Raw genomic sequence first — 20,404 nt, 5'->3', positions numbered from 1 at the left:
GAATTAAAGCTGTGTATTTTTTAGTACCATAACAAATACACTCATTTCTGCCTATCATTTGGAGAAGAGAGTTGAAATTCCCATGCCTGCTTTCCATATTTTTTAAAATACCTATTGTGTTTGATGGGAAAGCAAGAAAACAGGTAAAACAAAAGCAGTCTCATGCAGCAACATTTCATGTGTGCTTTGGCAGCCTGTGCTATCAGCTCATCTGAAGTGGTGAGCACTAAGAGTACGTGGAGCACTTAACAGCTCTCATTGCCAGACCTTACTGACTCACAAAATCACCTCTTATTTAAAAGAATGTTTATCTGAGTGTTTACTCAGAGCTTTTGAAACTTGGAAATTCAGCTCTAGAAGAAAAATTATGATCTTTGTGTTTTGTTGTTTAGTATGTTTATCTTGTTTGTTTAATGCTGCTCACATGTTAGACCTCCCTTTTGGCATCTACAAAGAAACAACTTTCTAATCTAGGCTTACAATTTATCTCTGGATTCTTAAAGTAGAAATTAAAATTATGCAGCAACCAAGTTATGTACATTATACTCTCCCCTTCCCACTTGCCAGACCTTGACACTGGGGCCATCTACTCCTGCCCCTGACTCATTCAGCAATACATAATACAGAAGTGCTTCGCATTAAGTATGTTTCAAAAAACCAGCGTGTTCCAGTGAAGTACTGAGCACATTCTTCCTGCACACTGAGTTGGCCTGAAAGCTATCTTCCATGCTACTGTTTCCACAGAATCATTCCCAAAGGTCTTGAACCCTTACCAGATATTTCTGATACCACCTTTGATCTTGCTGTGTTTCTACTTCTCCAAGCATGACATGAAAGCAACATTCCTGTATTCTTTTACATTTGAAATCAGCTATATTTCAAAGCTCTGATGTCAATAGGACAACTTTATATCACCTCCAGTTAAACATATCTGCTCAACAGATGTGAAATAGTTCTTTTGTTTCACTACTCAGTTTGAAGCCAGCTACACAGGTAATTGAACTAAATGGTATTTTGTGAGTGTGCTCAGGTACTTGTCTGTCAAATCTTTAAAAGCCAAAACCGTGTCACTGATCTTCTGCCTAGGATGATGCTGAGTGGTTGGCTTTCCTTAGAAATGGATTTAGTGCATACTGCTAGAGCATGCAGACATAGGAAATGCAGGAATGGACACCCAAGAGAAGGCTTTATATTTGCATGTCATCCCTACAGCCATCTTGGTAGCTTTCCACGTAGATGCCCCTCCCACTCTTAGGACAGACCCAGCATGGATAGTCAAGAGTGGGAAAGAAGCAGCAATTAATCTGTCAACCAGCTCTGTGGATGGAAAAGCTAGATTCTGCACCCTTTTGATAGGTGAGGCCATAAGTAAAGGAACCTCAACTTTATACCCTGAAGCACCTTGGCAACAGTCATATACAAGGGTTCAGGAATCGGGCTAAGAATCACACCAAAACGACTTGAATTTCCAGGATCTGCGTCTCTTGTACTTTTTATTTATACTTCAATTAGCTTTGTATCTTCAAAAATCAAGGGGAGAAATCAAGAGAATGGCAGGAGGACAGTGATGAAGAAATAGTAAAGCAGAGAGAGACCAGGCTAGAGAAAGGAGAGGAACAGAGTTTCTAGTTATTAAGCCAAAACAAAATCTTTTCAGATTTCACTAAACTTTATTACTTTGATGACTTAAAATTCACCTCTTGAAAAATACTAGGAGGGCCTTTTCAAGAGAGATAGAAAATACACTTGCATCTCCCTTGACACTGCAATCACTAAACCACAAGGCATGCTGTCTGCTATACCACCTCTCTAGCTGCATGGAGCTATCTCAACATGGGCACACATTTCAATCAAAGCAGCTGAAAATAGTTCCTGGGTCGCTGTCTCTCCACAAAGAATCAGCCACGGCAGAAAGGTAAGCACCAGCCTTAATGCCCCAGCACCTCCTAGGAGTAAAGCCCATGATGACAACTACCTGAGCATACTTTTCACAAAACCCCAAATTCTATATTGTAGCCCAGAAACTGAAAAAATGCTGGTAAATTTAATGTTTCACAGATGCAACACTTTGTATCTTCCAGGTTTAAGTGCATGTAAGTGATATCAAGATGAACTTCGAATGTATGAGGGATTTTAGTATGCCAACATTGGGATGCTAGGAAAAGAGATGACAATATGCTCTTCTCAAGCATTTACCATCATTTAATTAAATCTTAATGCCTTAACTTGCATGCCTCTGCAAGTTCTGTCCAGATGTTCTGTGTGCCAGGCTGGACCACCACCTCTTCCTTCTCTCTGGTATTTGCAAAATACCAGGGAATAAAAAGTTGCGACAGCCCCAGTGCCTCTCTGCTGAAAAAGCCATTTGTATAAGGCTTACTGTATCTATTCCTCAGGTGTTAAAACTTCACTGAAATAGAACAGATACAGTAACAAAGGTATAACTGGCAGTCATATTCATGATGTGCTTTTTCATTCAACTGTGTAAGTATTTACTTAGTACAATCCTTCTGAAGGTACTTAGAAAGTAGCTCAAGTTCAAATCCCTGTTTCATTAAAGTGCTAAAAAGATATTCCCCATATACCACATATCCAAGCAGAAAGTATGGGTAAATATTAAACTTGTCCAAAGCATTGGGAAACAACCAGGAACACACCATATACAGAAGCAACAGTGCAGAAGTGCCAGGCATTTAACTATTATTCTCTCAAGTGGAAGAATTTATTCCCTCGTGGAGCATCTGTTTCATGAGCATCATTCCATACCACAAACTGATCAGCACTGCCAAGCTTCACAGCACATACACAAAACAAGCTCTCTTTCTTTGTGTAAAGCTAAGGAGGGAATTAAAGATCTCTTTTCTCTACCCTGTATCCCTAGGATACCAAAACTGGTGTCTCTTGGGTTTCCAGGCAATTTGGCTAGTTTCACACAGTTTTGGAGGGGAAGTTCCCTAAAGCTGCTAGTAAAGGAAACTCACCAGGGAAAACCAAACTGAGTTCTTCCCTTTGCTGCAGGACTACAAAATTATTTCTGTCCCTTCATCTCCCTTAAAGCCTTAAACTTGCTCCCAACTTCTATGCAGCACAATCACAGAGAGGTAACTGAGGTGCTACATCTTGTAAGACATTTTTCAATGCTCAGGGGTTGGATAGAACTGACTCATCCTCAGTCATGGACATGTGGAGACACAAAAGCCCATCTGGCTCAGGACAGTATGCAGAAAGAACTGAAGACAGTGGAGAAAACCTCTGATCTCATATTCTCAGAGTAGACTTGAACTTTATGTATCATACAGAGATATCTGGACAGTAAAATTCCACCCTAGGGTAAAATAATTGAGCTACCTCAGGATGGAGGTCCCAGAGAACTTCACTTGTATTGAATCCCTTGCACAGCTGCTTATGTGGGAAGGCATAGTTTTGCCATACAACATTTGATGCAGAACTTAATTTACTTGTCAGACCACAGTAAAAGAAACAAAGACACATGGTGCTATAATAAGCTAGAAGCAGGACTTCCAAAACTTTAAAGTTTCAAGTAGATAAAAGAATCCTAGCAGGAAATCATGAAGGTATTAAGCATGTTCTGAAAAGCTCAGGCAAAACCCCAGCAATGGCCAACCATGCTCAGTAAGAAATACACTAGAAGAGTTCTTTTTAAAGCCATTTATATATTCTTTGCACAATATAAAATATTGTTATCATCTCCAACAGCATGTAAAAACTTTTACTAAAAACATGATGTACAGGTAACTTTCTTGCAGTGGACTAATGAGTGTTGAAATTTTAACAGATAGCAGCTAATTCAGAAACAGCACAGTAGAAGTGGAACAAGCTAGTGGACAATATTTGTTCTCTAACGTCATACAAGGAAGATGATCAAACCCTGATGGAGTCAGGAATACTGACCACTCTGATCATTATATGACTTACTGAATAGCAAAGTATTACTCACCCACTATCTCCTCTAATTGATATAACTGCCTGCCTAATTATAGATGTTGCAATTTTCCGTTAACCTCATTCATGGCTGCTCAACTGTACAAAGAAATAGAAAATCTAAAATATATGCACATACATTAACAAAAATTATGAACATTGTAGAAATTGCTGTACCAAGTGATCACTTGATACTCAACTGATCAAACCACTGACTTCAAGTTCCTTGAGTATCTCTCACTAGGCAACAGCACATGATAAAAATCCCTTCCTGATACATCCTAAACTCCAGACTATGTTCTGCAGCTTGAGAACACACTCCTATCATAAGCACATTGAAATGGAATGGTAGTAACAGTATTCAGCTCTCTTTAAAGACCAGTTGCAGTACTTGACATCTTCCAGCAATTTATTTTCAAAATACACTTATGTTTTAATTATTAAATCAAATAACCAGATTCATTTTGTAAATGAATGTCATGTACAAAATTATGTCAACTCTTCCCAAAAAACAAAGCAAGCTAATTTCAATTCCACCTAATCCATGGTCTTTGTAACTTGGAAGCAATAACTGTTGTTTTGCATAGTTTATTATTTGCCTATTAAATTCTAATAAATGAACTTCTGATTTAAATTTAGCCCCCAGATTCAAGTTTTTACAAATATAAGCACTAATTGAAATTCTTCCATGACAAAGATGCTTTGAATAAGAGTATTTGCACAGAAGGAATTAACTTTGTCTCTGACATGTCATATCATTCACAGTACTGAAAACCTTTGGTCTTCCTTTACAAACATTAAAAGATTCAAGTGAACTGATTTGAGGAGGGAAATTGAATTTTAAATTGTTAAACATTAGTCCTCTTGCTCAATCCATTTGGGTGAGTTTTTCTAGTTATAACAGATGATTTAAGGAATAAGCACCAGTAAGACACATCCATTTACTTACTCTTACCTCAATAATATACAAAACCACGTTTTTGTAGAAGCAGTACAGTATGCATTTGGTAACTCGATTGTAACTCCAAGCACCATGGACCAACAACAACTTCTCCAAGTAGGAAAACTGAAAGCAGAAAAGAAGTATTTACATATATGAGGAATTGCTAAAAAATTGGTTGAAAGTAAACACCTGAATTCAAGGAAAAAAATAAATCACATTTTCAATATTTTCTGCCCACAAAATGTATGTGATTGTGTGTCATATAAAATATTGTATAAAGCAAGGTGCATTTTCCAAAAAGGGCAAGTAAATGAATCTTTTATAATTGTGTACCTTTTAATGCTATTTTGAACCCCATATGGAGCTCAAATTCAGAACTTTTGAAAATGGACTTTTATGGAGCCAGTTGTAATCCAGACTGGGAAATGCCTAATTTTCTAGTCTTGGCTTTTTTAGTGAACCTTTTTATGACCTGCAGCATTCCTCTTTTGCCCAGTTACCCACAGCTCAAAGTGATGACTGTGTTTACTGTTTAGCATGTGTATACCTGAAGGGACCTTGGGACACTAAGGTAATTATTTGCTTTGCTTCCTTTTCCACAAAATGACTTGACAGGAAAACCCTGACTTCCTAAATTTAGATTCTAGATAATTTATTTTAACCAAAACTTATTTGAAATGGAAAGCTACAGTAATGAGTTAGAACTGTCGTGAGGCAGCTCTGCTCCCATGCTTTCCAGCAATTAAATCACTGAACCACAAATCCTGTAAGGACAGCCTCTCTCCCATGCTTCAGCAACTCAGATTTGTTAGGATATGCCAGCAGAGAAGGAGAGAAAACAAAAGTGAAGCAGGCTTCACTGTTCTCTGCTTAACTTGAGCTAGAGCTATAACTATACTCCCAAGGGAGTAGCTGACCTGTTAGACCCCTCATGCCTCAAGTTAATATGCAGGAGAGCTACAACTTTCCTCATCAAAATTACTTTGAAAACACCAAGTTGATGGGAAACTTGCCAGAACGTCCTTACAAGTTATCCCAAAGCTCTTGTGGAAAAGTCAGGCACAAGTGAGAACTTCTCTCTGCTGAATCTAACAAGTGACCATCTTGGATGTGGTCTTCTTGAAAGCTCAAGGCAACAAAAAATCCTACTATTAATTGTTCTTGTCTGTGCTCTCATGAAAATGAGCGCACTACAGAGCACAGCAAGGAAGACACTCAGAGCCTAAAGAACACACTGAACCTGCTCACACCAATGAAGAGTCCCATTAAGACATGGCAATGAATTAAATTGGCTTTGATGATGGTATTATGCAAAAGCACAGCTACTGGCACAGAGCAGGACAGACAGGGACTCTACTGAGACTCTTTGTTTGGACGTTCCTGTATTTACAGCATTTTGACTCAGCAGGGAACATTACGACCATCTGGCCAGCCTACCTGTGAACAGTCTGTGTAAGTTTTTACAGTCATCTCTACATCAACCCTAGCATAACTTCTTTTACACTGAAATTATATTCTAGATTTGATCTTGATTAAAGGATGAGGTGATGGCACGTTGGGAGGGTTTTAATACAGTGAAAAGGCATCCACAAAACAAACCAGTTTTTCCAAAGAAGAAAACTGAAACAAGAACATTTGTTGAAGAAAGAAGCTTCCTTAATTAAGAAAAGGAAACGGTCCCTAGACACCAGATGCTCTCTGAATTAAGATGATAAAGCTATTTACTGAGAAAAAAAAGTTATTAAAGTCTACTACTGTCTCTCTAGTTAGGTCATTTGATTTGGGAATTCTCTAAATAGAAGTCACTGGCGCAATATAATTTCAAGGGAAAAGGATGATTCAAACAGATGCTCCTTGCACCTGTGGAAGCTATTTCAAGTGGAGTCAGACACACGTTGGCTTTTTATTTTTGTTTGGTTTATGCTTTGATTCTCCCTGGAATCCCAAATGAGCCTATATAGAGACTCTCTCTTCTCTAAGCGCCTACTTCTGGCAGCACTGCATTTGAAATAGCATTTGAACATGAGATGCTACATTACAGTGGTCGGCTTAAATTACTCAATAAGAACATACTCTGCCTTCAAGGCATGCACATACAGTAATGTTTTAGTGGGAGTTATATGTCTTCACTGAAAGAAATACACTCCACAGAGATCAAGTTTTTCTTTTGAACACTAATTTACTTTTTTTTAAGCACATACTACCACACAGTATTAGTCTCCTCTACTGCAGGGATTTTTCTGTATGTTTTCTAACTTAATCAGTACAAAGTTCTTCCACACAATCACAAAAAATGCAGTTCTATGGTGTTTCACTGATTTTTGAACACTGCATTTCTGTGCCAATGTCACCAGCTTTTATTTCAAATTGAACTAAAACGATTCATTGTAATTGTCAGTAATACTGTCCTTGTTGACTGGAATTTAAACCAAGAGCAACTTCCATGTTCTAACACTAAAGTGAAATACAGGGGGTTTTGTTAATGCAGAAGCAATACGTGAACGTGGAATTACTTATCCAGATTTAACGCTACTGCAACACAAAAGGAATTACATATGTAGGGCCTTCTATGGACAAAACTCTTGCTGCTTAGGCTTAGTTACTAAAGCAGAAGTAATAAATTATCTGAAGAAGTCCAAGTAAAGAGCGTTCCATTAAGTTATACAGCAGAAGCTATATATGATCCACTGAAATTAAAAACGTTAAACTCATTACAAAATACCGGAGACAATGACTATGGCAGTTCCTATACTGATATATATTTGGAATATGCTACTGTTTATGACAGAAAAACATGGTAAAGCTGCCTAAAATTCTCAAAATAGTGAAAGGTCTCAGTTTTTCAAACCCGAAACTGAATGTTCTTCATCAGAGGTCAGAACAGAGCAGAAGTACAAGACAGCCACTTTGCTTCTCAGTAGGTTTAACACAATAAACAGTTACCTGTGCATACAGCAGCATTATTCCTGCCCTTTCAAAACCTCACCTGCCACTGGAACCTATCAAAAGATGGTAATATTTCATGTTACTTGGTAAAACAAATCTGACTACACCCTGCCAGAAGGGAACATCATCTGAAGCTCTGATCACTGAAGAGACAAGGGATTGTCTCTGCTTCCTGTCAGCTCAATCTGGTTTTGCCCTGCATCAGTCTCAAACACATAGAGTATCTCAAGTGTAAATAGTACCCAGAGCATATTCAGCAATCTTTTGCAGCATCTTTTTCCTTTCTGATTTTTCTTTCAAAGTCTTGATTCTAAATTGTGGTTTCTTCAGCAAAACAAACAAACAAAAAAGGCTTTTAACTCTTCTTTTTAGCTGAAGTAATCAGTTCTGAATGTGATGAACTCGTTTAGGAGCACTTTACCCAAATAATGTTCAAAATAACGTGAAAAATGAAAATACTGGCCAGCTCTCTAGAATGATCTGATCAATTCTTGAATGCAAAACAGAGGACAGAGGGAAATAAAGATAGAGGAGACACCTCAAATTAGGAACTGCCAAACAGCCAAATTCTCACACACCTGGTTATAGTATCTACTCATAGTAAGAGAGGAGTTTGCACCAAGACAAATCAGCTACTTAAAAGCATATTAACACAAGCATCACAGAAATTGCTTCCCCATGATTACTGAAGAACCAAGATATTGTACAGTGTCAGGAGGAAACTAAAACTTTGAAGAGAGGTGGAGCTTTGCCCTGGAGAATACAAAATCATAACAAACCCCAAAATATATCCAAAATATGTTCTAGACAGCTGCCTGGAAAAGGAAACAATCAGAGATACTTCTAGCTTGAAGGCTAGAAGAAGTCAATCGAGCACTACATGGCTGCACAGTGCATTTCTCACAAGATGATACGGCAGTTGTTCATTCTTGCTTCTGACCTGTGCAATGGCATAATCCGAGCAATTGGTTGCCTGCATGCCCTCATTACCACTGATCCCCACTCCAACGTGAGCTGTCTGGATCATTCCTACGTCATTGGCACCATCCCCAATGGCAAGTGTTATGGCATTGACGTGTTTCTTGACCATGTCTACTATTTCAGACTTCTGTAGAGGAGATACTCTGAAAAGGAGAGAAAAAGGTGTCAGTTTCTCACATGCTGAGCTATGTGCCTTTCCCAAAAGAACAGCTGTAACCTACATTTAGAAGTAATCAAAGGCAGTTGCTGGGAAGTTCCTTTATTCAACAACTAAGCTTCAGAACCCATGCCAAACTATTTCAGAAGAAGAAAAAATAGCTTTAAAAACAGTTTCACATTTACCTACTTGCTGATAGTTGATGCAAAAGAGACCAAATCTATATGAAAGGTTTCAAAACTTTGTTTACCTTACCCAGCCCCTCCTAACTGACATAACACTGGTGGTGTTATATTGGGAACACTGAAGTGAGTTTCCTCTTCAACTATGACAGTTTACAGATCAACAATGCAGGCTTCCCTGCCTCCTGTCATCACCATCCAGAAGGAGAAAGACCATAAATACATTCAGAGACATTTTCCAAGGTTTGCAAAAGATACCGCAGGCTTACTTTATTATTAAACCAGTTCTGTTTATATCTTTATCAGTGTTCTCAATGAGGGGATTGAGCACACCCTAAGTCAGTTTGCACACAACACCAAGTTGGGTGAGGTTATTGTTCAGCTGGAGGGCAGCAAGGCCCTGCAGAGGGATCTGGACAGGTTAGATGGATGGACCAAGGGCAGTTGTATGAGGTTCAACAAGGTCAAGTGCTAGATCCAACCCCAAGCAGCACTACTGGCAGAGAAGCTGCCTGGCAGAAAAGGACCTGGGGGTGCTGGTGGCATCAGCTGAACGTGATGCAGTTGCCCAGGTGGCCAAGAAGGCAAATGACATCCTGGCCTGGATCAGCAGTGGTGTGGCCAGCAGGAGCAGGGCAGTGACCGTCCCCCTGTACTCAGTACTGGTGGGGCCACACCTTGAATTCAGTTTTGGGTCCTTCAATTCAGAAAAAACAATTGAGATGCTGGAGCATGTGCAGAGAAGGACAATGGAGCTGGGGAAGGGTCTGGAGCACAACTCTTATGAGGAGCAGCTGTGGCAGCTCTGATTGTTCAGCCTGGAGAAAAAGAGGAAGGGGTACATACCTAATCACCTTCTACAACCACCACAAAAGAGATGGTACTGAGGTGGGGGTGTCTTGCCCCAGGTAAAAGACAATAACAACAAGAGGAAATGACTTCAAGTTGTGTCAGGAGGTTTAGATTGGATGTGAGGAAAAAATTAAGGCTGACCAGTATTGAAACAGGCTGCCCAGGGAAGTGGTAGAGTCACAATCCCCAGTGATATTTAAAAGTGTAGATGCAGCACTGAAGGACTTGTGGTGGACCTGTCAGATAGAATTATCTTGAAGGACTTTTCCAACCTTAATAATTCTATTCCCTCCTCCAGATGACCTCCCTGTTTTGCCAAGCCATCTTTCCAACCTCTGACAGGTCATATCAGAAAGCACAAGGCCAAGGCCACTTCCTGATCTCACATATGTCTTGTGTGCTGGTGCAACTCTGATCTCAGTGATGATGTTATTCAATTCCAGCTCAAAAACAAAAGCCTGACTCCATGATACCTGAAAATCCTTATCAGATTTACTGGCAGATTTATTTTAACCTGATTCTTTTCTCATTTTGTATCAGTTTCAAGTCAATAAAAATTCATGGAATTCAGAGTTGAACCAGTCTAAACCAGGCAAAAGTGGAAAAATACTCAGGACTAGGTTTGTAAATTGGATAAGACATCCAAAATGCCCTTTTGTCATGAAAAGGTAGATCAGGTTACCAAATCATATGGGGTATTTTGGAAATACCTACATGTAGATTAAATATTTCCATTCTAACTCCATCTGTACAAACAACTCTAATTCCTTTCACCATCAGTTTTAGTTAAAGATCCAAATTATTTTGTATTTCCTTAAATAAAGCTTTAGACAAAACTTTTCCACATCTCAAGTCAGCCACATACCACTCAAAAAAAAAAAAAAAGTAACTTAAATCTAAAAGCTTTACTATTAAAATAAGGGGAGAATAGGGAGCTTAGGGAATACAGGAGACAGGTTTTTTGCATGGCATTTTTTTTCAGAGTTTACATCCTGTGAGAGCAACTTAAATAGCTGTTTAATACACCCATCTGGATCACTGCTGATCAAAAAAAAAAAAAAAGAAAATCACAGTTATCTTGTTCATCATTATGCTTTATGGCCTTGCTTTTGTTTAGTAAATACCTAAATAGGTGCTTTTTTAGTAAATAACTCTTAAAATAACTTGATGAGTAATTTGGGGAAAAAGAAACTTGCTAAGCTCAAACTTCACATATGAACTAAACCACCTGAGAAGTCTAGCAGCTGTCTTGATCCTAAAAGCCAAATACAGGAAAAAGTTGACTAAACCATAAAATTTACTTAATACCATTGGATAGATCTATTAAGCACTCCTGGCAGTGAAAACACCACTCGGCACTGTAGAGGCCCAGTTAAATTACCAACACAAAACCCCAACACACCAACCTATGGAGCACAAAAGGTGTTGATTTTTAATTATAAATCAGCTCTGAGTATCATCTACACAAAATTTTAACTTTTCTCTCATACATGCACACACACACTCTCCTCCTTCTCCCCCAGTACTCACATAATAGAATACTAAAGCATGGAGCAAAGAATCAAAGGGACTTCCAGCCATAAAATGGAAACACCAGAGGGACTTGGGGCCAGCTGTGGAGGGTTTGGATTGATAAGTGCACAGACCCCCATTACCAGCCCCAGGGGCACCTCCAGTACACAGGACCATATACTTTTGGCAGTCCCCTCAAGCAATTACTTCTTCACAGCGAAGTGCTGCACATATCTGCTAACAGCCTTCTCAGACATACACATCTCTTGGAATTTCAACTTATGTTCAATTACTTTTCAGTTACATAGCGATAGAAATATCTAAGAAGCACCCTGTTTTCAAATATGATTGAAAGAGCCGGGGAAGGAAAAAAGACAAAATGTGAACAGCATCTCTGACTGCGTACTTTAAACTAGCAGCTTGCCTACAGACACTTCAGACATGACCAGAATGTGGCAGAGATGCTCAAGCTTGTTCTAGTGCAGTTTAGCTGGGACATGTCAACCAAGCTAATGCAGCCTGTGTTCACTTCCGTGCCTGCAGTGTAGGTGTGGTTTCAGATTTTAAGTGAACTTTGCCATTAGTGACCCATTATGTGGCAAGTCAAGGGAATGTCTCTATAAAAATGCATTTATCAGCTACAAAATGCACACAGAGTATGCTTTTACTGTCTTGACCAAATGAAGTTAATTATTTCCACAGTTATGTAGCACCCAGTTAATGTTTAACATCCCTATATGCTTAGTAAGGCAAAACAAACTACCAGCTACATGTGCATTTTAAATACCACAAATATTTATGGACTTGGTTTAAGAAGATGAAATACAAGACAAGGTTTCAGCACAAAGTGCTGCTTGATTGTAGTTGCTTCTCCTCAACAGCAGCTCCATAACAAGCATCCTCTTCGACACTTCAACAGCAAGTAGAGCCCGCAACTCCAATTTTGTTGTTGCACATAGTACATTAGCTACAAAAACTGCAAATTGAGATGATTACTGATTTCCTGAGGGGTTTTACACCTCTCCTCCCCCAACTCCCTGACTCAGCCTCCTTATAATCTTTTTAGTACCAATACACTGCATTAGGTGACATTAATCCCCTTAGACAGATGATCAGAGCTCTGGTACAATTCTGCACATTTGATAAGCTGTCTACAGGAAAAACTGAGGATTATAGCACAGGGTACTATTAAACTGTAGCTGCCCCAGGTATAGCCAAGTTCACAAAGATTATAGACAAATGCATGAGTTCAAAGTAAAAACTACAAGGAAAGAACTAACTTATTTGAAAAAAAAAATCTGTAGTGACAGAATTGGTATGTATTATTTGATGTAAGATCCCTGGCTTTCACTGCAGAGCTCACTGCAAAGTATCAGGATGTAAGCCTTGCCTGGATATACACCCAAATAAGAATTAAGATATGAATAAAGCATCACTCTGCTTATTCCTGTTTCCTTTCCTTATTCCCTGGTCAGACAGCAGTGCTTCTTCTAAAAGTTATTTGAGTGTCACTCAAGAGTTCTCTAAAACATTTTCATTTATATGGAAGTTATTTTTATTGCCTCTGCTCAAAAATGTCTTGACAACAGATTGATTCTCTCCTTTACACATACTTGAAGAAAAAGAAAAAAGTCAGGTTTCAAGTACTACAACTCCTCTGACTCTTTCCCTGACAATCTGAATTCAGCCTACACAGGCTACAAGAGAGCCTGAGGTCAAGACTTCACCTTTATAAAGTGCCTATCATTCAGCACCTGGCTGTGCAATATAAAGTGTCCATGGATGATGGCAGGGATACATGAAGTTAAGTGCCAGTCATACAGCAGAGCTTCTCCTTGCCCACCTCTGGGACTTCCTGCTGGTAGCCTTGCCCTTAAGAAAGCAAAAGCTAATAAAGAAAACAGAAGGTTCTTGACAGTCTCAAACCTGCTTAGTCTTTACCAGCACCTTTAACAGATTAATACAGAAAGGCCTTTTCATCCTGAAGAAAATGACTGATACCTTCATAACATGTTGCTTCCTTTGTAATGGGATGGGTAAAAGCAAGAGAGGGAACAAAGAGCCACACCTTGTGAAAAGCTGGGAGATAAATGCAGCCCAGAGCGAGGGATTCTCAGAAAGATTCGAACCTAAATTATCCTTAGGTTACTTAAATTCACAAGTAAACAGTGAAAGGAGGCAGGGGGTGAGTAGTTTTCAGGTAACAACATCGTGTATTGTTATATCAGTAAATACTTTAAGGTCCCTCTTGAACTTTGAGGAGACTCATGAAAAAATAGCACAGGGCACAGCAGAGAGCAGTAACACAGATGGTTTCCAACGAGGACATCAGCGGCTTCCCACTGACTTCTGCAGATCAGGTCCCAATGGCTTTAAGCATTTAGTTTGCATTTGCTTCTTTAGCCTGAATACAACTTTTACAAGCAAAATTCTTACCTGATATGTTCTGTCTGTTCAGAAAAGTCCTACTTGTATGACCTTGTCTTAGGCGCAAGGAGCAGGGAGCTGGACTTATGGTCCCTTCAAACTGGAGATACTCTACAATTCCACTCAGCATTTCACTGGGAGGTTTGTTCAGGCTTACTTTATTCTTTTAAGAGAATTTAAGCAAGATGAAAAATCTTTCATTTCAATTCTTTCCATCAAGAATACTTTATGGGACAACCAAGGGAATTAACAAATTCTGTCATAATTTAGTGAAAAGTTTCACAAAAAAACCAAACAAAAACCAACCAACAAAAAACCCCCAGCAACTACAAAAGAAACCCCAAACCTAAAGTGAAGCGGTGATATTTTAAAGTAACTATCAAACATTTTAATTAGAAACTCATTTTGGCACCAAAGTTTTTTAAAAACTGAGAAATAGAAACATGAAAACATCAATTTTAACCAAGCCAAGGAATGCAATAGAACTTTGAGTTTTTAATGTACTTCAACTGATTTAAAACAATCAATTCCTTTACTGCACACTCTGTGCAATCTACAAGGCTATCCCTCTTATTCCCAGAGTCCATCTAATATACCAAGATGGATGCAGTCACAAATATGATAGGAAGGACACAATTAGCACGAGCATCCCTATGTCACACCAGTCAGCCACACTCCACAAGATCTTGTCAGCAGGAAGTGATAAACAGTTTTCTTAATTCTGTCCCTATGCCTACTTGGATTTATTGCAGTTACAGATGTATGACAGCAACTGATGGCAACTGTAAATAATAATTCTCACATAAGGCCCTAAAACTACAGCTGCATCACTGCAGATGCTTCAAAGTATATGGGCATAAGCCCAGAGGAGAAATAAAAATGCAGTATTTCAGAAAATAATTCATTTTATTTATTGCATTCAAATCTAAAGGACGAAATAAAGACAGGGTTCTGCTACAGAACTAACAAATGAGATTATAAATTGTTTATAAAAAGATACATGATCAATAAAAATAAAGTAAGTAAATCCTACTGGAGTCCTTTTATTTGTAAGATAGATATACACATAGAGAAAAAGATTAGGTCATTTTTAAGAGATCAGTTTATATCCAAGACCATCTTACAAGACTATGAAGAAAGGCAGTCCCACAAGCTCTTCCATACCTAAGCATGGCACAGTTTGATACCTACTGTCAGCTTTCTCCTGTGTTCTGCCACATGTGTTGGGTTTTCTGGGGATTTTTTTTTGTAGGTTCCTGCCACAAAAACAAGAAGACTAGAGCATTTCTCTTGAAGATTGCTTACTTTCCACACTCCCAATTTGATACAAAATACTCTGAAGACACTCTTACCCATGCTTTTAAATTTTTGATGTTCATTTGTGAAAAGAGGAAGGCAAGGAAGGAAGCTGCTTCAAGTATTACCTTTTTCTGCTTCCATGCCATAACAGACATAAACACAAATACATTAATGTCTTTAACATTAAACATGAAATTGATATCCTACTTCCTTGAAATGCCTTGTTAATACAACACAAAAGGCCCTTAAGAGTTTACCTTTATTGCAGTGAACATGATTTTACCCGGTTCTATCATAAAATATACTAGTACTTCAAAAAAGCTCAGTGACCTCATCTGCAGAAAAGGCAGATGAGAGACAGCCCATAAAGCTAAGAGCTATGAATAATGCTGTCATAAGTGTATGCATTGGTTCCCAGGGAAAAAAGCAAGATAAATTAACACACCACTAAAAGTAATGCTCAGAAAAGAAGGAACATTACTATGACATTGTATTTAGCAGTTCTTAATTGCAAAGTTGATTTCTCCTGACACACACCAGCCTGTAGATTTCAAGCACATATCATCCAAACAAGGGTTAGACCTGAGTTGCAGTCGTGATGCTCTGAGAGATCTTGGATAATCTTATAATGACACAGTAACCCACAGAAGAAAAGTGAACAAAAGCACACATGTTGAATCAAAATGAGCCTTGCACTGAATGCTTTACATTTAATAATTTCTCTGAGCTTCCTTCCCCTGCTGACAACTTCCATAGGACTGGCTCTGGTGCAGTACTTACATTTTTGAGTCAGCACTGAGTGACCTGACGGGATAATTTAATGTTCAGAAAAAGCATCAAAGGAATTCATCCAACTACATGCAAGTGTCTTCAATGGAGACATCTCTATCTGCACTAATCACACCGCACTCCTTTTTAGTCAGAGAGAAACAGGCACTTCTAGAGTGCAATTCGTCTGGCTTTAGACATGTACTTTTAAGGTTGTAGTTAATCTCTTAAAACTGCCGCTTTCTCAGCCAAGGTAAAGGGAACTAAAGATAAGTGGTTCACATGAAAAAGTCATAAAATTTCACAGGATGAAGCTCTTCTTTTACATTACTGCAGTGCTAAATACCTTTAAATTAATCAAGTGCACAGGTTTTTGCTCTCCTGTTTTCTGGTAAGGTAGAATGTCTGCTTCCTCCTGACATGGCCATCTGACGCTGAACTGACTCACCTTCCCTTCTTCCAAAATCCTTACTTCTTGACTGCTTCCAGCTCTTGCTAATACTGTACTATAGCCCCATCTCTTGAACAAAGAACTAGAAGCCTTACCAAACCTCTACTGGCTTCTGTAAGAACCTCAGCTTCGTCATCCTTTGTCATTTCATTTGCAGTCTCACTTTTCTATACTTAATTTTCTTCCTGAGCAGACAGTTCTTCAAACCGCTTCACTCAACCAAATTTATCAGACTGGTTGAAATCTGATTTTTTAATTTTAATTTTTAAATTAAATTTAAAAGTTTTTTAATTTTAAAGAGTTTTTTAAATTAAATTTAGTTTTTTTAATTTTAAAGAGTTTTACACCCTATTTCACCTATCACCAGGAGTCTCATTTCATCTTATAATAAATACGAAAAAAATCCTCCTCCAGTTTTTCAGTCTCACTGGTGTGCCAGTCACACACTTGATTTTCTGAGCAACATATATTACCTCTAAATTTCAGGTTATCCAGAACAGGGTATTTTTTGATGCCTAGCAGGGCTCTAAGTCAAAATACATGCACACTTCCACATACAGGACATGGGAGAGTTTTTTTTTTTTTAATTTAATGGTTACCAAAGCAGTTCCTTCTGCACAATTTTAGACAGATTAGAGAGGCCTTCTTAATATAAAGCTCTCTTTGTAATTATTAAGGCCTTGAATTATACGGTCTTCTGAACAGGAAGAACACAAATTAATTTAGCATCTTTTTTATCACAAAAAAAAAAAAGTTGTTGCTAATTATATGGGGTTTTTTTTAAAACATATGTATCACTAGAGAATTTCTTACTCGCATTTCGTATTTCAACAGCTCATTTCCCTTTCACAGTTGCCACTGAAATGATCTTCAGAGGACAAGGGTTAGGAAATAAACTCTTTATAAGCTGGATTCAAGGTATTAAGCAGTGCACATAAACACAATGTTCCAGGGAACACAGGGTTAAGTTTCAAGTCAGCATTTTCTTCCTCTTTGATATCCCTCCCTGCGTGTTTCTGTCTTGATTGCCCTTCCCCCAGTCTGCTTTATGGGGCAAAGATTAAATACAGAAAATCTAGTTCGGAAAACAAATTATTTGCAAAGTGATGAGTTGGCATAAACACAGTGTTGAATGAAAGACTATTTTGCATTTTTCACTATAATGGTCACTAGTGGCAACAGCTATATGTTTTTAAAATGAAACTAATATATAAATTAATTTTGAGCTTCCCTCACCCCAAGCTGATTAAGGCACATTCATTTCCATGCTAATCAGCCTGAGCAGTTCTCATGCAACACAGAAACCAGTCTTTTTCTAATGACAGAGCAAAAAAAATTCAGTCTGCCAAACATACAGATTAGTCCTTTTATAACCTTGAGGACACACACACAAAGCCAGCAGCTGTGTATTTCGCATAGCAGAGCTCTTCACAAAATTTTGCAAGACATGATGAAATTAAGTGATGATTGACACTATGTCAATTAATAAGCACATGAGCCCATTTAGTGAGCCTCTGCCCTGTGATGAAGCCAAAAGATCAATTGGAAGAGCCAGGGTGAGCACATGCCTCTAGAAACAGAGCAGCAATACTGTGAGAGCATCAGTCACCCCAGACACGTGGCCATCATGGAATCATAGAATCACTAAAGTTGGAAAAGAAATCCAAGATCATCAAGTCCAACCATTATCCCAGCACTTCCAAAACCATGTCCCTAAACCACTAAATCATGTCCCTAAGCACCACACCTACACATCTTCTAAATACCTCCAGGGATACTAACTCAAACAAAACACCTCCCCGGGAAGCCTGTTCCATTGCCTGACCACACCTTCACACCCCACCCCACCCCACCCCCCCCCCAATAGCCAATCTAAACTTCCCCTGTGCAACTTGAGGGCACTTTCTCATGTCCTATCACTTGCTACCTGTGAGAAGAGACCAAGCTGCATCTCCTGGTAATCTCCTTTCAGGAGCCTGATGGCTGCTCTGCTCCTCCACTCAACTACAGCTCAGAAATATAAAATAAAGCAGCTTTGGACACCATTACTGCTGTAAACTACAGCTGCTTTCAGGATCATATACTTAGGAAACAAACTACAAACACAGACATGGAAGGAAGATGAAGAGATATGTAGCTAGTAGATTTAATAGAGTTTGCTATTTTTGCAGCGCTACAAGCACTTACAAATTTATTTTCTTCCTTCTGAATTCTAGTAACTCTGCATGATTTATTTTTTTCCCTCTCTATGAAATGTTTCCTGGAATTTAATATAAAAATGCATATAAATGATCAAGTTGCAACTACATGTTATAGTTCAAAAGCCTAGCATCTCTGAATAACGCTCCTGGAACAGACAAGACAGACACAATCTGAAGCAGGGCATCTTACCCCATAATTATCGTCACAGGGCTGCCATCATATAGAGGATTCACTGTCCAAAGGGAAAGTGCCATATCTGTAAAAATGTGAACCTTTCAATTTCAAAACTATCAGTATACCTGAAAAATCAGGGTCTGTACCAGGGAAGAGAGGTGAGGTCCCAAATTTTCCATTGCAACACCACCAAAATGCAAGTAATTTCTCACCCTTCCCTTAAGTTCAGTCTCTAGTGAACAAAATACATGCAAATCCCTAAATCATTAGATGATTTTTTTAAAAAAATAACTGTTTTTTAAAACAAATAACTTTTGTTATTTAAAAAAATAACAAAAATTTTTTTGTTTTTTAAAAAAAATAACTGAGCATCTGTTTTCCACAATCTCTCCACAGCTAGGAAAGTTGAGCACCTGGGTGTTCCCACTAAGATTACAGGAAAAAAAAAAAATTAGATCACTTTTATATAGGAAAGCCACTGCCAACTGAAAGTCAATCTGACTGGGATTGGCTCACTCTTGGTAAACTCTTAAATCTGTGCTCTGTCCAAAGCCAGGTTAGGTATTAACTTACACCAGAACATTCACAGCATTCTCACTACTCCCAAACACGAGCTGAAAGAAAGGAACTTGACATTAACCTCTAACCTCAGACTCAATACAAGCTATTTTACAATATTACTCCTTTATTTTTCCTCCTTCGCCTCCTCACTCTTTTCTTAGCACGGTCAGTTATTCACTAAGCCCATGGTTAAATGACAGCATTAAAATAAAGCATCCAGGGAAAGGGAGTGATTTTGTAGTCTTCATCCACAACCTATACTCTAAGTTAATGTGACCAAATTTACTTCAAGAATATACAGTAATAACATCTCTGCACATGGCCAGCCACTAACACAGCCACATTCTAGGGCAATCTGTAACCCTCAAACACATGGTTCAATATATACACATAGCTTGTTTAAGAGACAGAAGTGTCCTGTGGTTTGTGAAAACAACACTGATAAAGCAGCAGCTGCCTCTGTAAGAGCAAACTAGAACAGATGGCAGAGTGAACACAACACATATTGGTCCCCTGCACCCTTGACTGCCAAGCACCTTCCAAGGACGAGGACTCTGTTGCAGAGAAGAGCATGTGAAACCGGAGCCCCACACCATGGGCTGTCACACGAGGCATAAGCACACCACTTGCTGCAGTAGTGTGAGCAGATGCTGGGCTAGAGGAGGCCAACCTAGTCCATTCTCACCTCTGCCACACTGCCTGAGCAGACTGTCACCAGAAGCTTTTGCAGTCAGGGTGTACTTCTACAGCCCAGGATGAACACACACAGTCCAGTGTCAATACTTGCTCCTTAGAGTTCTTACTAGCAGTATATAATACACAGCCTAAAATGCTTAACACACAAGGAAAAGCCTCACAAAACTCAATTCCCTCTTCTTTTCCCAAACTGCGTTGACTTCAGAATTATGTCTCTTGAAAGCTCCAAGCTGGCTACCTTGCTGTTACTGAAAGGGATCTTGAAGAGTTTTGACAAAAAATGCATCAAAGAAATTTGATTTCCTGAACGT

At 38.7% G+C, this 20,404-nt stretch overlaps 1 protein-coding gene across 3 annotated transcripts in view; it reads right to left on the bottom strand.

Annotated features, from left to right (window-relative positions):
- ATP8A2 (ATPase phospholipid transporting 8A2) overlaps window positions 1–20,404 on the bottom strand; it is a 315,299-nt gene that overhangs the window by 139,603 nt on the left and 155,292 nt on the right. For all 3 annotated transcript variants that reach the window (XM_005516272.3, XM_088050971.1, XM_088050972.1), the window contains 2 exons: window positions 8,772–8,955; window positions 4,898–5,008 (listed from right to left, as the gene is read on the bottom strand). In XM_005516272.3, coding sequence (XP_005516329.3) covers window positions 4,898–5,008; window positions 8,772–8,955 — 295 coding nt within the window. The remainder of the gene's footprint in view (window positions 1–4,897; window positions 5,009–8,771; window positions 8,956–20,404) is intronic.

This window comes from Pseudopodoces humilis, chromosome 2 (assembly GCF_049639895.1).
Source record: "Pseudopodoces humilis isolate 2021_Gansu_Grassland_sample_001 chromosome 2, ASM4963989v1, whole genome shotgun sequence".
In the NCBI taxonomy this organism is placed as follows: Eukaryota; Metazoa; Chordata; class Aves; order Passeriformes; family Paridae; genus Pseudopodoces; species Pseudopodoces humilis.
Note: the sequence above shows the minus strand (reverse complement) of the source record. Positions and strands in the feature narration are given on the sequence as shown.